This window comes from Molothrus ater, chromosome 29, assembly GCF_012460135.2.
Source record: "Molothrus ater isolate BHLD 08-10-18 breed brown headed cowbird chromosome 29, BPBGC_Mater_1.1, whole genome shotgun sequence".
In the NCBI taxonomy this organism is placed as follows: Eukaryota; Metazoa; Chordata; class Aves; order Passeriformes; family Icteridae; genus Molothrus; species Molothrus ater.
Window position 1 is genome coordinate 1,801,883 of NC_050506.2, and position 24,957 is coordinate 1,826,839.

General features: G+C 61.2%; 4 protein-coding genes across 4 annotated transcripts; 2 read left to right on the forward strand and 2 right to left on the reverse strand.

Moving 5' to 3' along the window:
- Positions 1 to 996: 996 nt before the first annotated feature.
- CHRNB2 (cholinergic receptor nicotinic beta 2 subunit) lies at positions 997 to 4,794 on the reverse strand. The gene is made up of 6 exons (XM_036397838.2): positions 4,290 to 4,794; positions 3,618 to 3,763; positions 3,472 to 3,516; positions 3,139 to 3,248; positions 2,043 to 3,012; positions 997 to 1,251 (listed from the first exon to the last, which is right to left on the reverse strand). The coding sequence occupies exons 1-6, from the start codon at positions 4,330 to 4,332 to the stop codon at positions 1,081 to 1,083; spliced, it is 1,485 nt and encodes a 494-aa protein (XP_036253731.1). The 5' UTR covers positions 4,333 to 4,794; the 3' UTR covers positions 997 to 1,080.
- Positions 4,575 to 13,347, forward strand: UBE2Q1 (ubiquitin conjugating enzyme E2 Q1). The gene is made up of 13 exons (XM_036397849.2): positions 4,575 to 5,318; positions 6,362 to 6,466; positions 6,741 to 6,845; positions 7,161 to 7,211; positions 9,854 to 9,994; positions 10,537 to 10,621; positions 11,061 to 11,121; positions 11,595 to 11,685; positions 11,770 to 11,828; positions 12,073 to 12,121; positions 12,280 to 12,375; positions 12,475 to 12,541; positions 12,922 to 13,347. The coding sequence occupies exons 1-13, from the start codon at positions 4,893 to 4,895 to the stop codon at positions 12,951 to 12,953; spliced, it is 1,368 nt and encodes a 455-aa protein (XP_036253742.1). The 5' UTR covers positions 4,575 to 4,892; the 3' UTR covers positions 12,954 to 13,347.
- A 2,824-nt stretch (positions 13,348 to 16,171) lies between these two features.
- On the forward strand, positions 16,172 to 20,623 carry SHE (Src homology 2 domain containing E). The gene is made up of 6 exons (XM_036397860.1): positions 16,172 to 17,112; positions 17,714 to 17,840; positions 18,657 to 18,965; positions 19,404 to 19,554; positions 19,653 to 19,772; positions 20,172 to 20,623. The coding sequence occupies exons 1-6, from the start codon at positions 16,729 to 16,731 to the stop codon at positions 20,356 to 20,358; spliced, it is 1,278 nt and encodes a 425-aa protein (XP_036253753.1). The 5' UTR covers positions 16,172 to 16,728; the 3' UTR covers positions 20,359 to 20,623.
- Positions 20,624 to 21,260: 637 nt separating this feature from the next.
- On the reverse strand, positions 21,261 to 24,953 carry IL6R (interleukin 6 receptor). Its single transcript, XM_054517618.1, is given in 10 exon segments — positions 21,261 to 21,888; positions 21,965 to 22,073; positions 22,152 to 22,221; positions 22,349 to 22,392; positions 22,474 to 22,807; positions 22,809 to 22,852; positions 22,929 to 23,113; positions 23,444 to 23,567; positions 23,654 to 23,887; positions 24,650 to 24,953. Coding segments are annotated over 10 exon segments (1,431 nt in total). The 5' UTR covers positions 24,747 to 24,953; the 3' UTR covers positions 21,261 to 21,698.
- Positions 24,954 to 24,957: the final 4 nt, after the last annotated feature.

The following is a 24,957-nucleotide window of genomic DNA, read 5'->3' on the forward strand; positions in this document are numbered from 1 at the left end:
CACTGAGGTTGGACCAACAGCAGAGTTGGCACAGAGTGGGTGGGATGAGCTGGGACGAGTCCCTGCCATGGGGCTGCTTTAGGAGCAAAGCTCTTAACATTGAGGTATTGGGGTGCACCCCTGAGCTCCAGGAGCAGCAGCTGCAGCAGCTGGGATTTCTCTGGCTGTGTGAAGTGCTGGGATTTAAATTAATTTCTAGCGTGCAGCTTCCCCTGGCCCTGTGTATTGCCAGGCCCCGCCACCACCACTCCCCCCAGCCTCGGGGATTAGTGGTATTTATAGCAAGCACTCCATCTCAGTTTTCCCCAACGAGGCCAATTCCTGCTGGCCAAGGGAGTGCAGGCAGTGCTGCTGGCCTTGGTGTCAGCCCAGTGACCCACGCTGGGGCCCTGTTGCCAGCAGCTCCCAGCTTGGGTTGATTAATTGTGTTTTCCTTTTCCTTGTGCAACTCATCTCGTGCCTGCTCTTGGCTCCAGCACGCTGAGCCTGGAGTGGAACAGAAGAAGATGGAGCTGGAGCAGCCCCTGGCACTTGCTGCCCTTGCCCTGCCTGCAGGTAGGACCTAAAAATAGCATCTTCTGCTTGGTCCATGTGTTCACCTCAGAGCCAGAGCTGAGCAGCTCTGTCCTCTCCATGCCTCTGCTCCTGCTCTGTCATCTCATGGGAGCCCCAGAGCTGGCACAGGGCTTGGCAGCACCAGGGGCTGCCCAGTGAGGCTGGGGCTCTGGCCCCACATGGTCTGAGAGGAGATGCAGTGAGTGACTGGTGCTCCCAGGAGCAGAGCAGAGAGCTGAGCACGTCCCCGTGGATCAGGTTTCACGCTCCTATGCTCTCTGCCTCGGCAGCTGGGATTTTCCTCTCACGGAGATGATGCCTTCCTACCTTCTTACCTTGGTCACAGGCAGCCAGAGTCACCCCAGCCCTGGCTGCATCCTGCTCTCTGAGGCCTGCAGAGCACAGTGTAGGATGAAATGACACCAGATGGAACCAGCCCGGTCCTGTGGGAGTATTTATTGGTTTGCAGGGGCTGCCTGAGCCCAGTACCCATCTCTCTGGCCCTGGGACTGGCCATTCCCCATGCTATTTGGAGGTGGGGGTGCCCTGGCCGAGCTGCAGCAGGGAGTTGGTGGTGTAGTTCTGGAAGAGGGGCTGCAGGAACATGCCAATGGTGCCAAAGACACAGACGAAGACGAAGATCCATAGGAAGAGGCGGTCGATGACCATGGCCACGTACTTCCAGTCCTCGCTCACCTGCACGGGGCCAGGAAAAACGCTGGGTCAGGCTGGGGCCTTGGGTATTGCCTGACACTGCCCTGGCTGGGGATTTGCATATCTCAGAGCCTGGAATCTGCTCCCTCAGCACTGCAGCTCCTGGGGCTGCCTGCCAGCCTGCCGTGGGCCCCGTGGGGCTCACTCCCCCTGCTGTCACCCGCACCGCTGAGCCCAGGAAACATTTCCCCAGTGAGCAGAGCTGGGAGGGGGGAACTCTGCAGAATCTGCAGCCTGACTGCCGTGCAGGGCCAGGCCTGCTGGGAACCTCTGTGTTTCCAGAGCAGCTGCTTCAGCGTGGCACTGCAGTGGTAGGTCAGGGATCAGTGAGCACGGGGCTAGGCAGGGATCCCCTTGGTGCTTGTGCACATCACTCCCTGTGGCACAGCCACGAGCCAGAACACCCTCTGCACCCCCCAGCTCTGCCCACTCCCAGATTCTCACAACTCACCTCGACTTAGGATCTGATGGGTCAGGGATCAGTGCTGGACCCCACTGAGCATGGGGCTAGGCAGGGACCCCCACTCCCTGTGGTGCAGCCATGAGCCAGAACACCCTCTACACCCCCACAGCTCTGCCCACTCCCAGATTCTCACAACTCACCTCGACTTAGGATCTGATGGGTCAGGGATCAGTGCTGGACCCCACTGAGCACGGGGCTGGGCAGGGACCCCCTTGGTGCTTGTGCAGTCACTCCCTGTGGCTCAGCCACGAGCCAGAACACCCTCTGCACCCCCAGCTCTGCCCACTCCCAGATTCCCACCCCCACTTACGCTCTGATCGTCGTCCTCGCTGCGCATGTGGTCGGCGATGAAGCGCACGCCGTCCACCGCCTCCTCCAGCCCGCAGCCGCAGCCCGCCCCGGGCCCCGCCGCCTGCCCCTGCCGCTCCCGGTAACCGTTGAGCCCCTCGGCGGCCTTGGCGGCGCCGGGGTTGGCGTAGCAGGTGCAGGTGTGAGCACCGGCCTGCACGAAGAGCGTGGCGGCGGCGGCGGCGGCGCGTTCCTGCGTGTGCCGGCGCTGGCGCAGGCGCTGGCGGGCGCAGCTCTGCCGCGGCTGCTTCATGAAGAGCAGCGCCGGGAGCTTGTGCAGGAAGAGGGTGCGGACCCAGGGCGGCATGGTGTGCGTGGTGGGCGAGCGGTGGTGCACGTTGAGGACGCAGACGCTGGTGACGATGGAGAAGGTCACCAGCACCATGGTGAACATGAGGTACTTGCCCACCAGGGGTACGTCCAGTGAGGTGGGTGGCACGATCTTGGAGATGAGCAGGAGGAAAACGGTGAGGGCGAGCAGGACAGAGATGCAGAGCGTCATCTTCTCGCCACAGTCGGACGGGAGGTAAAACACGAGGATGGCCAGGGAGGTGATGAGGATGCAGGGGATGATGAGGTTGATGGTGTAGAAGAGCGGCTTACGCCGGATGATGAAGTCGTACGTGATGTCCACGTAGGTGGAGTCGTCGGGGTTCTCATTGCGCCGCCCCGGCAGCGCCACGATGTCCCACTCGCCGCTGGGGGTGAAGTCATCCAGGCTGGCCACCTCACTCTTCAGCACCAGGTCGATCTCGGTGCGGTCGTAGGTCCAGGAACGGAACTTCATGGTGCAGTTCTGCTGGTCAAAGGGGAAGTGCTTCACCTCGATCTTGCAGGCGCTCTTGTAGATGGCGGGCGGCAGCCAGAAGATGCTGCCATCGTAGGAGATCACCGCGTTGGAGTAAAAGGAGACCTCGTACATCCCATCGGCGCTGGGGTGAAGAGAGCTGCTGTCAGTCCTGCTGTTGTCAGCCCCAGCAGTACAACGTGGCCCCCTGCCCTGGGTGGGGCTGGGGAACACATTGCCCCCCTCCCTGCCCACCCCGGAAATGACCTACTTGTTGTAGAGCACCACATCAGGCAGCCAGATGTGCTTGGAGGGCAAGCGGACCTTCTTCATGTTGTCAAAGTCCTCAGGTTTCCACGTGAGGCGATAGTCCTCCCACTCCTGAGGACAGGTGGGATCAGCCCAGCCCAGCCACAGGATGGGCAAGGGGCTGGTTCAGGACAGGGGGGACACAGGGGTCCCACACGGGCTTTATGGGGGGCTATAACAGGGCAGGGTAGACATTAGGGTCCCACAGAGGATGTATGGGATAGGGATGGGTCTCAAGGCGGAGGCAGGGTGGACATAGGGGTCTCAGGGCCACGTCAGAGTCCAGGGTGCCCACCTGGGTCAGCCAGACATTCGTGGTCATGATCTGCTCCCGCTCATGCTGCAGAGAGAGAGAAGGGCCAGTCACCCAGGGTGCTGGGAGGGTTTGGGGCCCCCCTCGCTTGCCCAGGAGGTTGGGGAGCAGAGTCCTGGCCAACTCACCACGCTGATGAGCTGCGCCAGTGACACCATCAGCTGCACGGTCACCAGCTCCGAGCCATTGGTCGCCGGCCGGATCAGCTTGTTATAGCGAGCAGGGTCCAGCAGGTACTCAACCAGCCGCTCCTCCGTGTCCGTGCCCAGGCTCCCTGGGGCATGGCCGAGCCTGAGCCCCGTGGTGCCGGGCAGGGCCCCCACGGGGACCCCCCTGGATAGAGCCTGGGGCTCTGAGCCTGGCAGCCCGAGAGCAGGGATGGTGGGGTGCACGGTGATGGGGTGCACGGTGATGGGGTGTGGGTGCCACAGCCGGGCACGGAGCAGGGAGGGCCGGGGTGGGCTGGGGGGCTCCGGGAGCTGCTCCGGCTGCACCGCGCTGGGGGTTCCTGTCCGCCCTCCCCTGCCCGCCCCCGCCATTCCGTGCCCGTTCGTGACACCCCATCCCCTGTTCAGGTCGGTCCCTGCCCGCCCCTGGCACCGCCTCGGGGAGCCGCAGCCCGCGGCGGCCGCACAGCCCCGGGGCGCTCGGGGAGCGGCACCGGCACCGCGGAACGGCCGGTACCGGCTCCACTCCGGACCTCTCCTGTGCAACAGGCGCAGTCCCCGGGCCCGGCCCGGTCCGCTCCGGTCCCCTCCCCGCCCGTGCCGGTGCCATCCCGCCCAGCCCCCGGCACTTACGTCTGAGGGCAGCGAGAAGGCAGAGGACGCGGAGCAGCGCCATGGGGGCGGCCCGGTGCCGCCACCGGCACCCGGCGCTGTCCGCGGTTCTGGCCGGGCGCTGTCCGAGGTGCTGGAGCCGGCGGCGGCGGCGGCCCGGGCGGGGCGGCCCCGGGCGGGAGGCGGTGCCGGGCGCTGTGCCGGGGCCGTCCCGTGCTCCGGCTCCGTCGCCGTCACCGCCGCCGTCAGCGGCCCCGGGGCCGCCCCCGCCTCCGCCCCGCCGCGGCCCGGGGACACGGCGGAGGGCTCTGAGCTCCCCCGGCCCGCCGCTGCACCGGGGTCCCTGCGCGGGGCCAGCGGGGCGGCGGAGCCCCGGGCTGGGATCTGAGCGGGACAATTGGAGGGTGGGGGCCGGGACCGGAGCGCCCGCGGCCCCGCCGTAGGCCCGTAGGGGGGTCTCAGAGCCGGCACTGCCGGGCCTCGGCGAGCGCCGTCCCCGCCGGGCTCCGGCCGTGCCCGGTGCCCCCCCCTCCCCGTGACCCCCGGTGACCCCTCTGGGCAGGGGCGGGGCTCCGCGCCGGCCCCGCCCCGCTTCCCCGGGGCTTAGTCGCCGTCACTTCCCGTATGTCGCGAGACGCTTCCGGCGGGGCCGCCCCGCCCGTTCCGGCAACGGCACTTCCGGGAGCGGGGCCGTCCCGCCGCCATCTTGGGCGGGCTCCGGGGCTGCGGCGGCGGCGGCGGCGGAGCGGGTCCCTCCATGGGAAGATGCAGCGGGCGGGGCCGGAGGAGGCGGCGAGGACGCAGGCGGCGGCGGGGGGACCCGGGCGGAGCGGGGCCGAGGTGGCGGCGGCCCCCGCCGGGCGGCTCCTGAGGCGGGAGCTGCGGCTGCTCGAGTCCATCTTCCACCGCGGCCACGAGCGGTTCCGCATTGGCAGCGCCTGCCCGGACGAGATCAGCTGCGAGTTCGTCCCGGGGGCCGGGGCCCGCGCCGGCGCCTCTGCCTCCCGGGGGCCGCCGCCGGGACCCGTCCGCATTCACTGCAACATCACGGTGAGGCCCGGGGGGCGGCGGGCCCGGGCTCTGCGGGGGCACCGCCAGGCGGCCCCGGCACCGAGGGCTGCTCCTTCGCGGGGACGGGGCTGTCGCCGTTGGGGCCCGGCGTGAACCGGGCCTGTGCCCCAACGTCCCTGGCGGTGGCTGCGGGGGGGCGGCTGCCCCCGTTCCCGTTCTCCGTGGGGCCTCCGGGAGCTCCTCGGGGCCGCGGCTCACGCAGAGAACAACCGGGGGGCAGTCCCGCCGTCCCGGTGTACGAGAGCTGGCGGTTCCCCGTGGTGTTTGGAACCCACAGTCCTGTCCCGCTGCTCGTCGCCAGGCATGGAGCCCCGTTTTTCCCGTTTTCCCCCGTTTTGTTTTGGACGGTTTCCCGGGGGGAAGCTGATCTCCGTGGAGAAGCGGAACCTGGGGCAGCAGCGGCAGCTCCTCCTCCCTGCTCTGGTTCATCCGCGCCGGTGTTTTAGAGATCCAGGTGCTGGTGTGCCGATGCCCTCTTTGACCACAAGTTACAGCTGGTTTGTGTCTCCAGGCGAGGAGGGCTGGCAGAGCTTGGACAGCCCCTGGTGTAGAGTCTGAATGGGACTAACAACCAGAATTTTCTGGACGGGCATGTTGGGAGTATTGCCAGAGGCTTTGTCCTGGATTAAAGGTGCCTGCTCGGCCCCTGCTCTGCGTGGGTGCTGCCAGGTTCTTCTGTAACTGCTGGTGCAAAGCTGTGAGGGCAGTAACCCATGGGACACCCTCAGTGTCCTGCCTCTACTGCCTTCCACCCCCAGTAGCCCCACGGCCGGAGGGGTGGCCAAAATGCCACTGTCCTCCCTCCCTGTTCTACCCTGGGCCAGGGGACACAGCCCAGCATGGTCACAGTAGGGGTTTGTGCTGCCCTCAGCCCCAGGTTTATGCTGGAGGGGGTGGATCAGTCAGCTGTGGCCTGATCTATGTGGTACAGAGGGATCTTCAGCCCTCAGCCCATCTGGCTCACTGCCCTGTGCACCACAATGGTTTCCATCCCACCAACACCCCCTTCTCCCCCTGTCCAGGAGTCTTATCCAGCTGTTCCCCCCATATGGTCTGTGGAGTCAGATGATCCCAACCTGGCAGCTATCCTGGAGAGGCTGGTGGAAGTCAGGAAAGGAAACACCTTGGTGAGATGTGCTCTGCTGCCTGGGCAGGGGAGGGCTGGCACCTTTGGGGGGTGACTCCCTGCTTACATGTCCCCAGCTGCCTCAAGTGGGGATTGCCTCTGGTCTCATAAAGGTTCCAGATATTTGGGGTGAACTTCTCTGACATCATTTGATGCCAGGGTGGGATTTTGCACCTGTGTCTGCTGCTGCTTGGAGCAGGAGGGAGCAGCCCTGGGGCCTTTGCTGCTGGGCATGGGGCTCCCCACACTTCACTGACCCTCTGTTCTCTGGACAGCTTTTGCAGCACCTGAAGCGAATAATCTCTGACCTGTGCAAACTCTACAACCTCCCCCAACATCCAGATGTTGAAATGCTGGACCAGCCTCTGCCAGCAGAACAGGTAAGTGGCTCAGGAAAAGGCTCCCAGAGCTCAGAAAACAAGTTTACACGTTCCCTGGTGTTTGCTCTGGAGGCTTCTGGGCTTGCCAGAGGAGGAACGCAGTGGGTGAGAGGTTGGATTCCTGTCCTGGGTGATGCCAGCCTGCTCTGCTGGCCCTTGGTGCTGTTTTCTGTAAAGGCTCTCAGCTGCTCTTTGCTTTTAATTTGGCTCTGCTTGTTCATCCCTGTTTGAGCTCGCTTTGGAAGCGTCTGGGAAAGCAGGAGAGCATTTTCCAGGATGCTGAGCACACAATCTCCATGCCTGTCCTCTCCACAGAGCACCCAGGAAGAGGTGTCCTCTGAAGAGGAAGATGAAGAAATGCCAGAGGTAAGTGCCACCTTAGGGTGTGAGGAGCTGAGCACAGGGAGAAAGGTGCTGAAGGGTGTGAGGGCACAGGGGTCTTGCTTGGGAGAAGCTTGTGGCCACCAGACAGGGAAGTTTGGACCAAAGGCTGGATAATTCTTGGCATTTTGATGCTGAGGATTCTGAGGCACAGCTGGGCTCCACATATTCACAAACCCCAGGAGAGCACCATAGCCACATTTCTCTTCACAGAGAAAAGCAAGGCACAATTCTTCCCAAGAATATTTCTGGGTTTCACATTCTCTGAACCTCAGAGAAAGAAAAAACAGTTCTTATCTTATTTAGTGCTCTGGTGTTGTTCACAAGTGGAATGCAGGGTGGAAGATTGTTTACCTGAAGGGAATTGATAACTGGATTCTGGTGGGAGTGTTTTGATTCACTGACCAGTTGAATCCAGGTGTGTGTGTGTGGGGACTGTGGGCTGACAGCCACGAGATTCTGAGCAGTTGAGAGCTGGGCAGATTCAGTTTAGATGTAATGTAATATAGCATAGAATAATATAGCATAATAAAGTAATTAATTAGCTTTTTGATAAGATGGAGTCCTCCTCATCTTTCCTCTCCTTCATTGGGGACAAAGATATCCACTATAGAGCACAGAGGCTCTATAGAATAATATAGTATAGAATAATAGAGTATAGAATAATAGAGTATAATAAAGTAATTAATTAGCTTTTTGATAAGATGGAGTCCTCCTCATCTTTCCTCTCCTTCATTGGGGACAAAGATATCCACTATAGAGCACAGAGGCTCTATAGAATAATATAGCATAGAATAATATAGCATAATAAAGTAATTAATTAGCTTTTTGATAAGGTGGAGTCCTCCTCATCCTTCCTCTCCTTCACTGGGGACAAAGATATACTCTATAGAATAATATTGTATAATAAAGTAATTAATTAGCTTTTTTATAAGATGGAGTCCTCCTCATCCTTCCTTCACTGGGGGCAAAGACATCCACCCTAGAGCAGAGCATGGCCATGTAGCCATGGCCTCCAGAGGCACGTGGATGAGCTGTGAGCAGAGCTGCTTGGGCAGTACGTGCTGTTCTCTGAAGCCTGGAATTCCTGCAGGAGAGCTGCATTTCTGGGATGCTGTTGCTGGCAGGGAAATCTCTGTTGCACGGAGCTCCCACAGAGAGGATGAGGTCAGGTGGCTGAGTGTGCAAGTGAGCTAATTGCCAGCAGTGGTGGAGGCAGCCACACTTCACTGCAAGCTGAGGGCACCTTGCTGCACAACCCACAGGCTCTGCTTGTTTGGTTTGCAGTTTAGAGATCTGTGGAAGTGGGTGGAATAATCTTGGATCTCCATGGTGACGTTTAGCAATGCCTCAGACACGAGAACAGCACGGGCACTGAGTCAGCAGTGCTGTGGAGCCTGGGGGCAGGTCACTGAGCAGCAGCACCCCAGCACTTGGGGGGCTTTGGCAAAGTTAATTGCTTGCTAAATTAAGGCTGGGCTTTGCCACTGTCCGTGGGGAAAAGGGGGAGGGTTAAACGGGCACCAGCATAACCTTGTGAATCTGCAAATCTGCAGCTTTATGGCAAACCAGAGTCTGCAAGGCCTCCGCTCCTCTGGGCTGGAGAAATAAATCCTGAGGAGCTGAGCATTCCCTCTTGTGCTTTTTGCCAGTGCCAGGCGTTGTGGAGGGAGAGTGCTCGTGTAGAGCAAAGGTTTTGTGCTGAGCACTGGGATTTGTTCAACTGTGTGGAGGAGTGAAGCAGCAGAACTGTGCCCTGGCACACAGATTTATTATGCAGGTTAATCTACTCGAGGGATTTTCTAGGAGGATCTATTTTCTGTGCGAGTCTAAAAATGTCCCAGCCCTTCCGAAAAACACTGCTCAGTAGCCACAACCAGCCCAGAGAGGCCAGAGGAAACACTTGTTCAGAGGATTTAGTGCCAGAGCTGGAGCTGTGCATGCCCACAGCCATTTCCAGGCAGCTGAACCCTGAGTGCACGGGGAGAGATTTCTGTAGTGGGTCCAGATGGCTACAACTGGTTTTTCCTGTCAGGGGCTTGCACTGCCACGTGTTATTTTGGGAAAAGTGAGGGCCAAAGGCTCTTCTGAGGTCAGGTACTACACTTGGGGTGTGCTGAGCTGATCTACTGAGAGACCTGCTGTGAAAGCCCCACTCTTATTAAGGGAATAACATCCCATGCAGCTGGATCTGGGTGCAGGGCTCTGTTCTTCTCGTGGTGCTGGTGCCCTGTGTCCCTGTTGGGGTTTGGCTAGCCCAGGGGGTCTGGCAGCTCTGTGCCAGGGGGCTGTGCTTTGTTCCAGCCACCACCAGTGTGGCAAAAGCTGCTGAAGCCACAGGTGTGCCAAGATCCAGGGCCATGGTTACATGGGGCTCGCTGAGGACTCAAAGATTGTTATAAACAGGCATGAGACGTGGCAGGGGAGAATCCAGCAAAGATCTCACATGAGCCCAGTTGAGTGCCCAGACCTTGTGTCTTCCACTCTGTTTGTACCCCAGATGAGGAGCTGGGACTCCCTGAGGTGAAGGATTGCACCAGGGGTCCTTCCTGGGTGAGGGCAGCCCAGCACTCAGAGCAGGGAGGAGCAGAGGCACATCTCTTTGAGCTTTCCTCTTCCCTTCCCAGGACACTGAGGACTTGGACCACTATGAGATGAAAGAGGAAGAGCCGGCAGATGGGAGAAAGACAGAGGATGAAGGCATTGGGAAAGAAAACCTGGCCATTTTAGAGAAAATAAAAAAGAACCAGAGGCAAGATTACTTAAATGTACGTGTCACCCAGTGGGCAGGTGGGCTGGGGAAGCAGAGGGACTCAAGGGCAAGAGTGATGGAGGCCCTTGCCAGCCCTCCAGCCCTGAATCAGAGGGTGCCCAGCCAAAGGTACAGCAGTACCAGTTCTCCAGGGCTGATGGGGCTGAAGCAGAGCAGTCTGTGAAGTGCCTCTGCAGCTCAGGGAGGGCGCTGGGCTGACCCCAGGGGCATTGGTGCCTCATGGGGCACTCCTGCAGCAAGATCTGGGGCTGCCTTGTGCCCCATGAGCTGTGCCCCTATGATCACCTGAGGCTGTGGAGGTGGATTGTGCTTTTGTACCCCTGGGCTGAGTTTCTAAGGCAGCAGAGGGGACACAGAGGTGTTTCTGCTGCAGCTGTGCTGCCTGAGGTGACACATTTGGGGCTGAGAGGTGCCAGGCAGGATAGAGTCTGGTCTAGAGGCTGGACTGAGTTGTAGCTCAGGTGTTGAGCTCATAGAGCAGCAGCCATGGTTGGGTGCAGCATAACAATCCAACTTTCCCCTCCCTGTTCCTTGCAGGGTGCAGTGTCTGGGTCTGTGCAGGCCACTGACCGGCTGATGAAGGAGCTCAGGGATATTTACCGATCACCAAGTTTCAAGGGCGGTGAGTGCTGCCAGGAGCTGGGGGCAGGAGGAGGATTCCCTCTCCTCCTCTGGGGTACCCAGTGGGCCTTGGGGCTGTGCTGCTCAGCTGAGGGGGAGGATCTCCAGCGTTGCATGGCTGGGGCTCTGTTCAGAGTGATCAAAACCACCTTATAGCCTCTCTCTTCCCTGCCACTGCTGGATGGAAGTGAGGAGCGTGCTGTGGGTCAGAGAATCATCTGACTTTGAGGGGGATGATGTTCCTGCTCCTTTCCTGAGCCTAGGGACTCAGAGAAAGAAACTGCTGCCCTCAGGACTGTCCTGGATAGGTGCTGCTTCTCATGGAGGGACAGTACCCAAGTGAAGTTGTGCTGCAGAGCCTGGGGAGTTTGAAATCTGGGTGATGGCTCAAGCCCCTCTCAGTGTCCCCCCAGAGTGACCCCCCTGTGTTCTCCCTGCAGGATACTATGCAGTTGAACTAGTGAATGACAGCCTGTACGATTGGAACGTCAAACTCCTGAAGTAGGTGGCCCAGCTTGGGATCATGCATTTTTTGGTGATGGGACCAGTGGGGGGACATGAGCATGGCAGGGCAGCACCAAGCAGACCTTGAGTTAGCCTCTCTCAGGCAGCTGGCTTGCTGTCTCCACGACAAAAAGGAGATGATATCTCCAGCCCAGGTGAGGTAATCAGAGGACTCTGCAAGTCTCTGCTGTTCCTAGAGCCCGCAAAGAGGCGCAGCAGGCAAACCCTGAGCTTTCACACCCTCCAGACACCAGTGCTGCCTTTTCCTTGGGCCAGGCAACCTTTATTTTTAAGCTGGCAGCATGGAAAAGGGGTGTGATGGTCTTCTCTGCAAACCAGAAGCAGAATGCTGGCAGTTTGTGCTGTCTGTGTGGCTGTGCAGGTACGGCAGCTCCGGTGTTGGTGGCAGCGAGCTGGGCTGGCCTGGGGTGCACAGCCCTGCCTGACCCTCTGGGCTTTTCCTCTCACAGGGTTGACGAGGACAGCGCTTTGCACAACGATCTTCAAATCCTCAAAGAGAAAGAAGGAACAGATTTCATCCTCCTCAACTTCTCTTTTAAAGTAAGGCTCCCCCTCCCCGAGAGACGCCTTGCCCAGCGAGGCATCAGAGAACTCAGTGGCTCTGCTTCCCTTCTCTCATTGCAGGATAACTTTCCTTTTGATCCACCATTTGTAAGGGTTGTATCCCCAGTGCTGTCAGGGGGGTGAGTAATTATCTGTCTCTCTCTGTGCTCTGCAGTGCTGCTTTCTGCAGCAGGTTTCACTGGGTTTACCCAGAGCTGTGACTTCCTTGACGTGGATTTGCCATTGGGAAGCAGACAGTGATGGTGTTTTTAGCATATTTTTTCCATCATAAATCCAATCAGAGAAGATGTTTCACCTCTGGAGCAGTGGGTGGGTATAATCACACATCTGTCTGTGTGGTAACTTTGTCTGATTCCTTCCCAGGTATGTTTTGGGTGGTGGTGCCATCTGCATGGAGCTGCTTACGAAACAGGTGGGTGCTGATCCCTGTGGGAGCTGTTCTGCCTACCACACTCCATATTCCTGACATCTCCTGCTCTGCCACTGCCTGCCAGAGCTGGGGAAGGCCCTTTGGTGGCTCTGGGAGCACGGTTGGGTGGGTCTGGTCTCACTTTGTGTTTCATCCCCAAGGGCTGGAGTAGTGCCTACTCCATCGAGTCTGTGATCATGCAGATCAGTGCAACGCTGGTGAAAGGGAAGGCACGAGTACAATTTGGAGCCAACAAGGTAGGGCTTGGGCAGTGTTGGAGAATGGGGGCACAGCCAGGTCTGGCTGCACCTTGGTTTCTGCTGCACTAATGGTCTCCTTGCCTTCTTCCCCTGCAGAACCAGTACAGCCTGACAAGAGCACAGCAGTCCTACAAGTCCCTGGTTCAGATCCATGAGAAGAATGGTAAGGGCTGAGGGAGAGGGCCTGCATTTTCCCTTGCTTGTTTGGGCTCCCCAGACAAGCCACTCGAGTTTTGTCCTGCCTCAGGTGCAGAGGTGACAGCAGCAGTGGCAGCTGCTGTAACACAGTGTGGCTGCAGAGTGCTGCTGCCCTCTCTGGGCTCTGGAGGCTGTAACTAGAGGTAGCCCCTCACTGATTGCTTGGACTTGATGATCTGAGAGATCTTTTCCAACCTAAATGATTCTGTGTGGTGTTGGGAAGTCAGCCAGGGGGAAAGGCTCCCAATAATCAGGAATATGTGGCCCTTTAGAAGTGGGACTTGGCTGCTTTTGACAGCTTCTCCAGGTGCAGTTTCCTCCCTCACAGATCTCTCCTCATTCCAGGCTGGTATACACCACCCAAGGAGGATGGCTAGTGTGGATGCTGCAGGACCAATCTGAATATCTTCTGGATGCTCTACTTGGATCTTAGTGATGCCTCTTGGCTTTCTCCCAGGATGTAATAGCTCTGCCTGTTGCAGGACAATACTGGCTGTTCAAAACTCTAAATAACTGTTTAAGGAGTTGGACTGACCCAGAACACTTGCTGGGCCCATGCTAGCAGGCATTCTTGTTAAAACAAACTCTTGAGCCTCTTGTATTGCTGGAAACTTTTGACTCTACTCCAGTCTAGAGCATCCTCCTTACCTATGCTATGGATTTAATTTATTTTCTTATTTCATGTACACTGCTTTTTTTTGTTACGGTGTATGATGGATGTGTATGGAAAATGTATCTTTGGAGAAAAATTACAGTTTGTTAATTTGAGAATGCTGGTCTAACTAATCTTTTTTCCAAGCTCCTGCTGGGTGGGTTGTGCCCTGCAAACGCTGCTGCAGCCCTGGTCCCAGGGTGGGGCAGTCGGTGGAGCTGTGGTGGGCCCATACCCTGCAGGAAGACTTGGGAGAAGAAAAGCCCTTTTGTTTTTTGGCATGGAGGGAGCAGGGTTTCTGCCCCCTCTCCCCTGGGCAAACCCAGCTTTTCTCTATCAGCTGCAGACTCTCAGCTCAAAGCACAGAGGGGGAGAGAGGTGAGGCTGCCCTCTCTGCTGCAGTGGAGGAAGGGTCTGTGGGTGTACCCAGGGCTGCCAGCTCCCACCCCACACTTCTCCCCGTCCTCCTGCTGAGCAGTGAGATGAGCTGAGGCCTGAGCTTTGCCCTCTTTCTCCCCACTAGCCACGCATGGAGGCTGAGCCCCTTGTCCCCATCCCTGCTGTGCTGTGGCTGCAAGCTTCTCTTCTGCAGGGAGTGGAGCACGGGCACTGCTCTGTCCTGCCACTGCCCCCAGCCCTGGCCAGGACCCGTTCCAGCAGTGAACACCCCGTTCTATGGGGTTTTCTTTTACTCTCCTTAAGCTACTGTTCCTGCTCGCCTTTTTGTGCTCCAGCCCTCCATGGATGGGGTTGCTGCAGTTGTGGCCTGTTTCCTTGAGCCCCCACAGCCCTGGTTTGAGGCAGCTGGAAGGAGATTTTGGCTGTTGGAGCTCCTCCACCTCGGGCCACGTCCTCGTCTGGAGGACAGAAGTGACGCGCCAGTGTCAAAGATGGAACCATGCATATTAACTCACTGTGTTTGAATAAAAGTCATTAGAAAATCAAAGAGCCTCAGAACTCCATTATCTACTCCAGCAGCTGCTTCCCTGTCCTGCTCTCAGAGCCTTGGAATAAAAAGATGCTGTTAGGAGAAGGATTACTCACAGCTGCAGGAGTGGCTCTGGCCTCAGCTTGAGGACTATTTTTAAGTACTTTGCTGAAGGACCAGAGGATTTGTGAAGCTGAGCAGCTCTGCCCTGTGTCCTCCAGCCCAAACCAGCACCTCTTGGGGTTCTGGCTCCTCTCCAACCCTGCTCCTGGTACCTGGGGCTGGGGGGGCAGAAGTAGCTGCACTCAGTTCCCACCTTTAGCTCAGGAACCTGCTAGGTCGCAGGATAACTCAGTTTAACGAAGGTTTAAAACACTTGTGGGGCTGTCTCTTGGGTGAAGGAGGGGCTGCTCTGCTGAGCCCAGCAGTGGGGTTGGGTTGGGACTGGGTGTGCTGAGTTGGTTGGGAGAGCTCATGGTGTCTTTACAGGCTGGGATGAGCAGAGCTGAAAAGGGCCCTGCAGGACACTCTGTCCCTGGGATGCTGACCTGGCGAGCATCAAGGCTGACACTGAAGCAGGAGCAGGTGTCTTGCAGGCCCCCTGCCAGTCCTGTCTGTCCACACCTGCCCAGGGAGGAGCCATCCCCCTCTGAGCAGGGCTTGGCCTTCGTGGCCACCAGGCTGCTCAGGGAAGGAGCTGGGCAGAGCCACCACTGCCAAAGGCACTCCCAAGGCCCTCCCCTGTGGGAGCTGGCAGAGAGCAAGGACGAGGGAAGTCTTCCTGAAGGAGAAATGTGGCACATTGGGGTGAACACCACTGCAGCACAAAGCGACCAGGACAGTGCTTGCCTGCATGTCTGTCCAATTGAGGCCCCATAAAAACTGAGGGGGATTGAAATCTGCCTTATGAAGGAAAGAAAAGAAACCAGCACCCGAGTTTGCTGGTGGAGAAGCAGGATTTTCCTAGGCCTCAAGAAGGCAAAGCTGAAGGCAGGAAAGATCCCAGCGGCAGTTCGGGCACCAGCCTGCCAGGGGCATCGCACACTGCACGGCACATCCTGCCCCGCAGCGCCAGCGAGGAAATCGCCATCACTTCCTATGGCGCTGCCAGCGCCCAGCGCCTCCCCCTGTACAGAAGAGGAGCCTCTGTTCTGCCACAAACTCCCATCCTGGGGCTATGGGAGCGATTCTGCCACAAACCCCTCTTCTCCTCTTCCCGGGCAGTTGCAAAGGGGTTGCTTTGCTGTTGTAAGGCATTGCAGCCTGACAGAGGCCAAACCAGTGGGCTCTGCTGTGCTTTTCCAGCAAGGTGACAGCACGGTCACAACTTGGCTGGAGTGGTGTGAGCCACAGAGAGTGCCCTGACTGCACACAGCGCTTGTGCCCCGTCAGGCTGTGCTCGGGGTCCCTATAAAGGTGCTGTGCTCGGAGTCCCTATAAAGGTGCTGTGCTCGGGGTCCCTATAAAGGTGCTGTGCTCGGGGTCCCTGTAAAGGTGCTGTGCTCGGGATCCCTATAAAGGTGCTGTGCTCAGGGTCCCTATAAAGGTGCTGTACTCAGGGTCCCTATAAAGGTGCTGTGCTCGGGGTCCCTGTAAAGGTGCTGTGCTCGGAGTCCCTGTAAAGGTGCTGTGCTCGGGGTCTCTGTAAGGGTGCTGTGCACAGGGGGCTGTGCAGAATCTCCATCCACAGCGAGCAGAGCCCATGCCCAGGTTCAATCCTCGGGTGCGTGCCCAGGGTCTCTGCAGGGGCCGCTCTGTGCTGTCCTGGAGTCTCTGCGCGGGGTCCACTCGTTCGGTCCGTCGGGGGATCCCTGTCTAGGGTGGTGCCATCAGCCAGGCAGGGTCAGGGGGTGTCTCAGCCCCACCGGGACCGGACCCCCACCGAAGCTTCCCACGGCTCCCCGGGCCCGCCGGGGCCGCGCCGTTCCCCGGGGCCGCCCCCTCCGGATCTGGGCGGGGAGCGCCGGCCCTGCCGCCCCCTCCGGCCCCTCCGGCCCGGCCCGGCCCCGGCCCATCCCGTCGCAGCCGCATGGGGCCCCCCGGGCCGGCCTGACCCCTCTCCGAAGCCCCTCTGCCCCCGGAGACCGGCCCTGCCGAGGAGCCGCGACGGGACCCCCCGGCTGCCCCTTCCCGGCCGGGCCCTCCCGAGCTCGGAGAGACCCCCACGAGCCCCGTCCCCAGGGGCAGCGGACCCCTGGAACCTCCCCGGGACTGCCCCGGCCGGACTCCTCCGACCCCCGGCGAGACCCCCCGACTCACCCCATTGCTGGAGCAGATACGCCGAACCCCTCCGAGACCCTTCCCCGGGGCCAGGGACCTCCCCGGGCCGCAGGAGCCGGCACCCCTGGGGACCCACCGGCCGTCCCCGCCGGGGCCGAGGACGCCTGGAGCCCCCCACGAAGGCCCCGGTCCCCCGGCCCGCGTCCCCGCTCCCGGGCTGGCCCCAGTGCGCAGAGGTTCCCGTTGCCGGGGCTGGGGGCAGCCGGGCTGAGCCCACTCCGAGCCGGCGGGGCAGCCGGGGGGTGTCGCGGAGCCCCGGGGGGGCTGCGGCACCCTCGGTCTCCCCAGCTCGATGGCGGCCAAGTGGTTCAAGGAGTTCCCATCCAACCTGAAGACGGTTTCAGAGAAGGCTCGGCCGGGAAGCGGGAGCCTCGGGAAGAGCCGCAAGAATTCAACGGCTGAGCTGGGGGGGTACCGGGCGGCCGGGGCTGGCAAGGAAGGGGGCAGCCGGCTGTCACGGGACAACCTGCAGGGTCTGCTCCAGGCCGCCACCGGGAAGATGAGGAAGAATTCCCGAGTGGAGGGAGGCACGCCGGAGGGACCCTCCAAAACCTACATCAACCGCCTGATCAAGGTGGAGGCTTCCGAGAAGAACGGGAAGGGGCACCCCGGAGCCCTGCCTGCCAGCCTGCCTGCCCCCGAGCAGGACAAGGGGAAGCCCCCCAAGACAGAGACGGTAAGGCAGGGACTGGGAGCCGGGGGCAGAGGGAGAGATGTGGGGAGCGGGAAGCGCTGGCAGCTTTAACTGCTTTGGTCTCCGACTCATTAGCCTGGCTGACTTCATCCTTTTATCCTGCCCGGCTCCACTGCCTTTAATTCCTTCAAAGCTGCCTTCATCCCAGCTGCCCTTCATCACCCGTTCGGGGGTGGGGGGGCACCCTCATCATAGCCAGCCTGACCCCAGAGCTCATCTGCTGGTTAAACAAAGGCTGATGCAAAGCTTTTCTGGAAGCTGGTCTTTCACCCCTGCACAGCCTTGGGAGCACTGGGTGCTCTGCAGGGTTGCTGTCACCCAGAAGGGTCCCAGAGCTCCACCCAGGCTCTTCACCATCATTGAGGGGCATAGGAATGGTCTGGACTGCCCCCACCCAAAGGTGTCACTGGGTGCATCCTCTGGGGTTGCGGCACGGCTCCATTTACCCCAGATAAGCCGCCATCCTTCCCTGGGGACCCCAGTGTGCCTGTTCCCTGCCTGGCTCTGTGCTGGTGACATCTCTGCCACCCCTGCTGGGACCCCCACGGCCCCCTGAAGCCAGACACGCCTGTTCTCTGCCCAGGTCATCATCCTGGAGGATTACGCAGACCCTTACGACGCCAAACGCACCAAGGGGCAGCGGGACGCTGAGCGCCTGGGGGAGAACGATGGGTACATGGAGCCCTACGATGCCCAGCAGATGATCACAGGTAAGTGCCACGTTGAGCTGTGCCACAGCAGCACAGCTGGCACCACTCCCCGGGCAGGAGCCTGTGGCTGCCCTCGGAGCCACCCGGCTCAGGAGGCTCCGGGAACAGGAAAGCTCTCGCCGCTTCCTGCGGCTGCGCGGGGCCAGATAAGGAGCGGGAGCAAGGCCGGACACTGACCCGTGCTGCCCGGCCCCTCAGCCGTGTCCGTGACCTGCTGCCATCACCCACGGGCACATGTGGCCACTGCAGAGCCCTCCATGCCCCCCAGCCATGCCAGGGTACCACCCCCCAAGAGCTCCCCATGGACGTGGCCCCCAGGCAGCGACACCCCGGCCGGCGTGGCCACCGTCCAGCTGGCCACAACAACAGGAACTGACTGGGCCGGAAGCTGGAAATAAAAGATTTGCTGCTGATTTTTTTTTTTTTTTTTTTTTTTTTTCCGTGCGGGGCAGCCCAGGCTGTTAAGCAAGGACTGGCGCCGTGGGGAGAAGCAGGGGGCTGGGAGGGGCGAGCCCCTGGGGCGGCCTCCCGCTCAGCTGAGCTCCAGTTTGGGGTGTAGCATCCTGCTGCCATGGAGCCCAGCTGGCCCCACTGGCGTGGGCCTGTGGCGCCAGCAACGCCAGGGCTGGACAGCAGAGCAGGCGCCATGAGGATGAGGATGAGGATGGGCCCCTTCCTGCTCCAGCTCCTCCCGAGCTGGCTCCCAATGGGGCGTTGCCAGCACATCCATCCCTCACTGAGGGCTGGTAGTGGGATTGGGGGGGTCTCAGGGGACACACAGACCCATCCCTGACCCACCATCCCTCTTCCCCACAGAAATCCGTCGTCGTGGCTCCAAGGATCCCCTGGTCAAAGCCATCCTGCTGCTGGATGGCCCCGGAGAGGCTGGGGAGGGGGGTGCCAAGCTGGATCTTGCCAAGAGGCTGGGGGGCAAGGAGGTGGCAGGGAAGGGGCCACAGCTCTATGACACCCCTTACGAGCCTGGGGAGGGGGTGGCCGGGGGGACCCCAGAGCGCAGGGTGAGGGCTGGGGATGGGCGCCTGCCCGAGAACGACGAGCGCCCGGCCGGGGAGTATGAACAGCCCTGGGAGTGGAAGAAGGAGCAGATTGTCAAAGCACTGTCAGGTAGGGGACAGGGACAGGGTGGGAGTGAGCATGGGGGGAAGGGACAGGCGTGGGGTGGGAATGGGGGTGGCAACAGGGACGGGGATGGGGACAGACTTTCTAGCAGGGCTTGTGACAACAGGACAAGGGCAATGGTTTTTAACTATAAGGGGCACTTTAGATACAAGAATTTTCTTGGGCTGGGGGTGGCAAGGCACTGGCACAGGTTGCCCAAAGAGGTGATACCTGCCAGGTCAGGTTGGATGGGGCTCTGATGTAACTGAAGGTGTCCCCTTTCATGGTGGGGTGTTGGACCAGATGGGGACAGGCACATGGTTGGAGAAAGGGGTTAGGACTGGCAACGGGGGAGGTGCTGGGGCTGGGGACAGGCATGGAGCTAGGGATGGGGATCAAAAGTAGAGGTGGGGCTTTGGGGGGCTCACATCTTGTCCCTCCCAGTCCAGTTTGAGGGCTCGGAGCGTCCTAAGGAGGAGACTCCGCGGCAGCACCTGCGCCAGAAGAGCTGGACCCCCAAGATGCTGAAGCCGGCGGGCACCGAGCACAGCGAGGGGGAGCGGGTGGACCCCGCCCTGGCGCTGGAGAAGCAGCCGTGAGTGCGAGGCCGATCCAGGCGTGGGGAACGGGGCGAGCAGGGACGGAGTGGCCGCTGTTCTGCCACGGCTCAGCGTCGCTCCCCGTGTCCCGCAGCTGGTACCACGGGGCCATCACTCGGGCGGAGGCGGAGAGCCGGCTGCAGCCGTGCCGGGAGGCCGGGTACCTGGTGCGCACCAGCGAGAGCGGCAGCGGCAAGTACTCCATCGCGCTCAAGTGAGTGTCGGGGTGCCCACAGAGATTGGGGGTGTCCCACCCTCCTGGGGACGTGCGGGGAATCCTCACCCTGGGGCGCTGCTTCGGCGGGAGTTGCCCCTGGTTGTTCCCACCAAAAACCCTGATGGGGAGGGAGCACCCGCACCCCGAGGGATGGCACCCCCCGATCCGGGGGGGACCCAGGCATCCTGGTGTGAGGCCGGGGCGGAGGGGGGGTACGGCGTGTCCCCCTCCCCGGCGCATTGTCGGGAGCGCCAGCGGCGTTTCCTTCCTGAGGAAGTGCAGCCCCTGGAGCCGAAACAATCAGAGCGGGACGGGAACAAACAGGGGTGGATACGGCCGCGGGGCAGGCGGGCGCCGGGGGGCTGGCGGCAGCACTGATGCCTGCTGGCCGCCCAGGACCAGCCAGGGCTGCGTCCACATCATCGTGGCCCAGACCAAGGACAACAAGTACACGCTCAGCCAGGCCAGCGGCGTCTTCTCCAGCATCCCCGAAGTTGTGCACTACTACTCCACCGAGAAGCTGCCCTTCAAGGGGGCTGAGCACATGGCCCTGCTACACCCCGTCCACTGCAAGCTGCATTAGCGTCGCCTGATGCCGCCCCCGAGTGGCCTGCGAGCCTTCCCCACCCCGAGGCATGAGACAACGATGGGCATGAACCACGGGAAGGGTCCGGTGAGAGAAACCCTGTCACGTCTGCAGTCCTGAAGGGACCCCGCTCCTGGACTCCAGCAGGGCTGTGCCCCTTTCGCTGGGACAATCCTGACCAGAACCGTGCCCGAGCTGGGGGCATGCAGTGAGACTGGCATGTGTAATGATCTAGTAAAATAAACTTGTTGGCTGAGAGGGAGCAGTGGTCCTGGGGGCTTGGGCTGGGCCTTGTGCTGGCAGGAGTCACCACAGTTTTGGGGGCCAGTGGTACTGGGGCTCCCCCAAGAGCACATCTGCATCCTGCCAGGCTTTTTATAGCAGGGGGCCAGCAGAAGGGAAGAGGAACACGGTCCCCAGGGTGCCTGAGCACCCTCTTCCCTCGAGCTGTGGTTTCCTGCCCGGGTGCAGCTGCAGCTCCCTGGGCTGTTGCACAACCCAGCACAGGGTGGGCACTGCAGGGCAGAGGAGGCACGGCTGGGGTGCAGGGTTGGGGTGCAGGGTTGGGAGTGCAGGGTTGGGAGTGCAGGGTTGGGAGTGCAGGGTTGGGGTGCAGGGTTGGGGTGCAGGGTTGGGGTGCAGGGTTGGGGTGCAGGGTTGGGAGTGCAGAGCTGGGAGTGCAGGGCTGGGGATCTGTGGCAGGAAGACGTGCACAGCACAGGGGGTACAGCCTGGGAGGCACCACTGAACCACAGAGCACAGCCTGGGGTACATGGTGGGGCTGCATAGAGTACAGGAAGGTGAATGAAGTGGGGTACAACCCCACTGGAGCCACTCCCAGACAATGGGGGGACTGCAGCGACCCCTCTGCCACCCCACTCCCAGCAGCCACTCCAGTATAAATCCAAAGCATTTATTTGAGCCACATTGTCCTGTTTCCCCAACATGTGTTTTAAAAAGGAGCCCCAAGGGGGCTGCAGCAGAGGTATGGGGCTGATCCAGCCAGGCCCTCCCTCCCTGATCCCTGTGCCACTGTAGGGACCAGGCCCTTCCTTCCCTTTGGGACCCCCAGACTGGGTCCCAAGCCAGCTCCCAAGCTCTGGTTCCAGTGCTGTCACTCCTGGCCATCCCAGCTTGGTGCTGAAGGTGCCCCCAGGACCCAGTTTGAGTTTTTCCTAGCTGCTCCCCATGGGGGATGGCACTGATTCTCCTCCTCAGAGGCTTGTCCCAACCACAGGGCCACCAGATACTGGGGGGAAACTGCTCCCAGAGCCATATCAAAGCCTTGGGACCCTCCATCCAACCCCCAAGCACCTACCAGCATGTTCAGCCCCTGGCTACTGCCCTGAGGAGGAATAATCTGCCTGAGCTGTGTGGAGCCCTCCAGGGGCTGAGGGGGCAGGGTGTGGGAGCAGAGGGGTATCACTGAGGGAGGGTGGGGGTAAGCTCAGAGGGACCAGCATGTGCTGCCCCTCGGCCTCTGGCTTGGTCGTCTCCTGGCCACTCGTCCACCACATCTGCCTGTACCTGCAGGGGAGAAGAGAGGCTCCAGGTGAGGGAGGGGGCAGACACAGCCCCCTGGGCCAGCCCCCCTGGCACTCACCTCACCACGATGCCAACAAAGAGGGCGATGCCAAGGAGCAGACTGCCCCCGGTGACCAGGAAGGCGTAGGGGGATGCCACAGGATGGGTGCTGGATTCCATGACAGACCCTGACACACAGAATGGGTGAGGATAAGGGACTGGGTGTCCCTGCCCCCCCCATCCCCAGTCCAGGAATCCTTCCTCACCATTAGTATCATCCTCCTCGAAGAGCCTGGGGTGCAGTGTCACCCCATAGGTGCCATCTTCTGTGGGGACCTGCAAAGGGTAGGGGGGCACAATGGGACAGGTCAGCCCTCATGCCCTGGTGTCCCCGTGTCCCACATGGGGACAGGAGACCCCTTCAGGAGCGTGTGATGCTTCCCAAGGCCGAGACCATTGTTACCTGTGAGCTGTAAGGCTCCATTTCAGAGGTGAACTCCCAAGGGTCTGCACAGAGAGGGGGGGAGTATGAGACTGGGAGAGCCCATGCTGAGCCCCCAGTCCCAGGGCCCCCCAATCCCCTCCTACCTGTCCAGGGGGTGCCCACAGCCTCCTGGCTCCACTCGCTCCACGTGCCATGGCCAAACTCATCCTTGGCCCTCACCTGCACCACGTGCCTCGTTCCACGCCACGCATCACGGATGTCGAGCCAAGTTGTCATCACCTGATCGACCTGGAGGCGGGGACACGGGGCTGGGGACAGTCTGGCCAGGGACAAGGGGCGTGCCAGCGGGCGGGGTCTCACCTCCGTGAAGGTCTGGGCGGGCTCAGGGCGGTAGCGGACCTGGAAGCGGAGCCAGTAGAAGCGGGGGTCCCAGGAAGGGGGGTAGGACCAGTTCACCTGCAGCCGCTGTGGTGCCTTTCTCCAGAGCCTGCACCGTCACATTCACCGGCGGGTCTGGCCTCACTGCGGGGGGAATGGGAGCTCAGGGCCTCGCACCGCACCCTCACCACCCCAGCTCCCAGCCACGGGCAGCACTCACGGACACTGCTGAGGGTGATGATCTTATCTTTGCCAGCCGAGCCACCGGCGCCGTTGCTGACACACGTGGACACCACGAGGCTTTTGGTATCGTCAGTGCCAGGTGGCACCTTCAGCCGGCAAACAAACTTCTGTGCCTTGGAGAAGTAGCGGCACCGCTGCTCTGTGGCATTCTCAGCCACAAACCTGCGAGGTCACAGCTCAGGGAGGGCTGCAGTGTGCTCCAGGCACAGGGCAGCTGTGGGGGACATGTCCTGCGCTGTGGGGTCCCCAGCAGTGTTAGAAAAAGGGTCTGTGGGGAGGGATACATTCTGTGCCATGGGCACATGGGGCCATGGGGAAGGAACACGTCCTGTGCTGTGAGCTCCCAGCTCCCAGCAGCTGCTAGGGAAAGAGTCTGCAGGGAGGCAAGCAGCCTGAGCCATGGGGTCCCAGATGGCACCAGGTCCATGGAGAGGGACGTGTTCTATCCTATTGGGGTCCCAGCCCATGGTGGATGCAGTGGACAGCACTCACCTCCTCCTCACCCAGAGCATGGCCCGCGTCCCTAGGGACGGCTTCTTCTGCTGTGGCCACTCACACAGGACATCCTTGTCGTGGCTCCGCCGGTAGCAGGACACCTGGGGAGTTTCAGGGGGCTCTGCAGGCAAAGCAGGGAGCTGCTGGGGGACAGGGGCCATCACAGGCATTGCTGAGAGGGACATTCCCACCCCAGCGTGGACCCACCTGCCACCAGCAGCCGCAGGGAGCGCAGCAGGTGGCTCCCCACGGAGCAGCTGTAGTGCCCTGAGTCCTCGTAGCGCAGCTGCCTCAGGAGCAGCGTGTTCCCCTCTGCCAGCTGCCCTGCTGCTCCCTGCTTCTCCACCTGCCACAACACCGTGGTGTTTGCAGGCACCTCGTCCTGGCAGGTCAGAGTGATGTTGGCTCCCAGGCGGCCCAACACCGTGTCCCGTGGCAGTCCTGGAGGAACAAGAGGGGAGCAGGTGATGAAGGTGAGACCCCAGGGTGTCCCTGGAGATGGAAGGCACCCAATCATCCGCTCCCCATGTCTGGTGATTGCTGGGGGTCAGGGCACTGAGCTGCAGAGTGGCTCCTCGCATTGTGGGATATGAGGGGTCTGGTGGTGGGGAGCACAGCTCGGGGAAGGTGGCACACAGGGACTGGTGGTCCCGGGAGTCCCTGGGTCCAGTGCCAGAGGGGTTAAGTGACTGTGCTGGCTGCCGGCCCTCGTCAGGCCTGGGCAGCGCTCCCGGCTCCTTCCAAAGGTCAGCGGCCAGCGTGAACCTGCTGTTCCCTTTGGCTCCTGCTGCTGGGAACGCACCCAGCACCCACGATATAGCACGGGGACACGGCACAGCACCGGGACACAGCACCGGGACACGACACAGCATCGGGGATAGCACCGGGACACAGCACCCGGGACACAGCACCGGGACACAGCACCGGGGACACGGCACAGCACCCGGGACACAGCACCCAGCACCCACCAGCACCCACCAGGACCCGGACACAGCACCGGGACACCGCACCCAGCCTGAGCCCGCACTGCCCAGGGGTCCCGTACCACCCCCCGCCCGCCTCCCCGGGCCCGGCTGAGCTCCTGTGGGGCCGGCGCGGATCCCCGTGTGTCCCCTCGCCGTGCCCGGACCCACGAGGCCCAGGTAGCGGCAGAGGCTCGGGGCCAGCCCCGCTCCCGCCCTGCCCGGTGCCGGTCGCACTCACCGGCGGGGCCGCAGGGCCGCCCGGCGGCCCCGGCGAGGTGCAGGAGGAAGCGGAGAGGAAGGAGAAGGAGGAGAAGCGGCCCCGGCGGCCGCGCCATGCGCCCAGTCCCGGGTAGGAAAACATCGGCGGCGGCGCCGGGGTTGTGAAAGCGGCGAGGGGCGGAGCGGCACGTGCGCCCGGGGCCGGGCGGGCCAACACCGCCCCGTCCCTGCCCCCGCTCCCCGGGACCTCCTCCTCCCCCGGACACAGGACACGGCACGATCGGTTCAGAACATTATTTTCTTTTTTGTAAATTAAAAAAAAAAAAA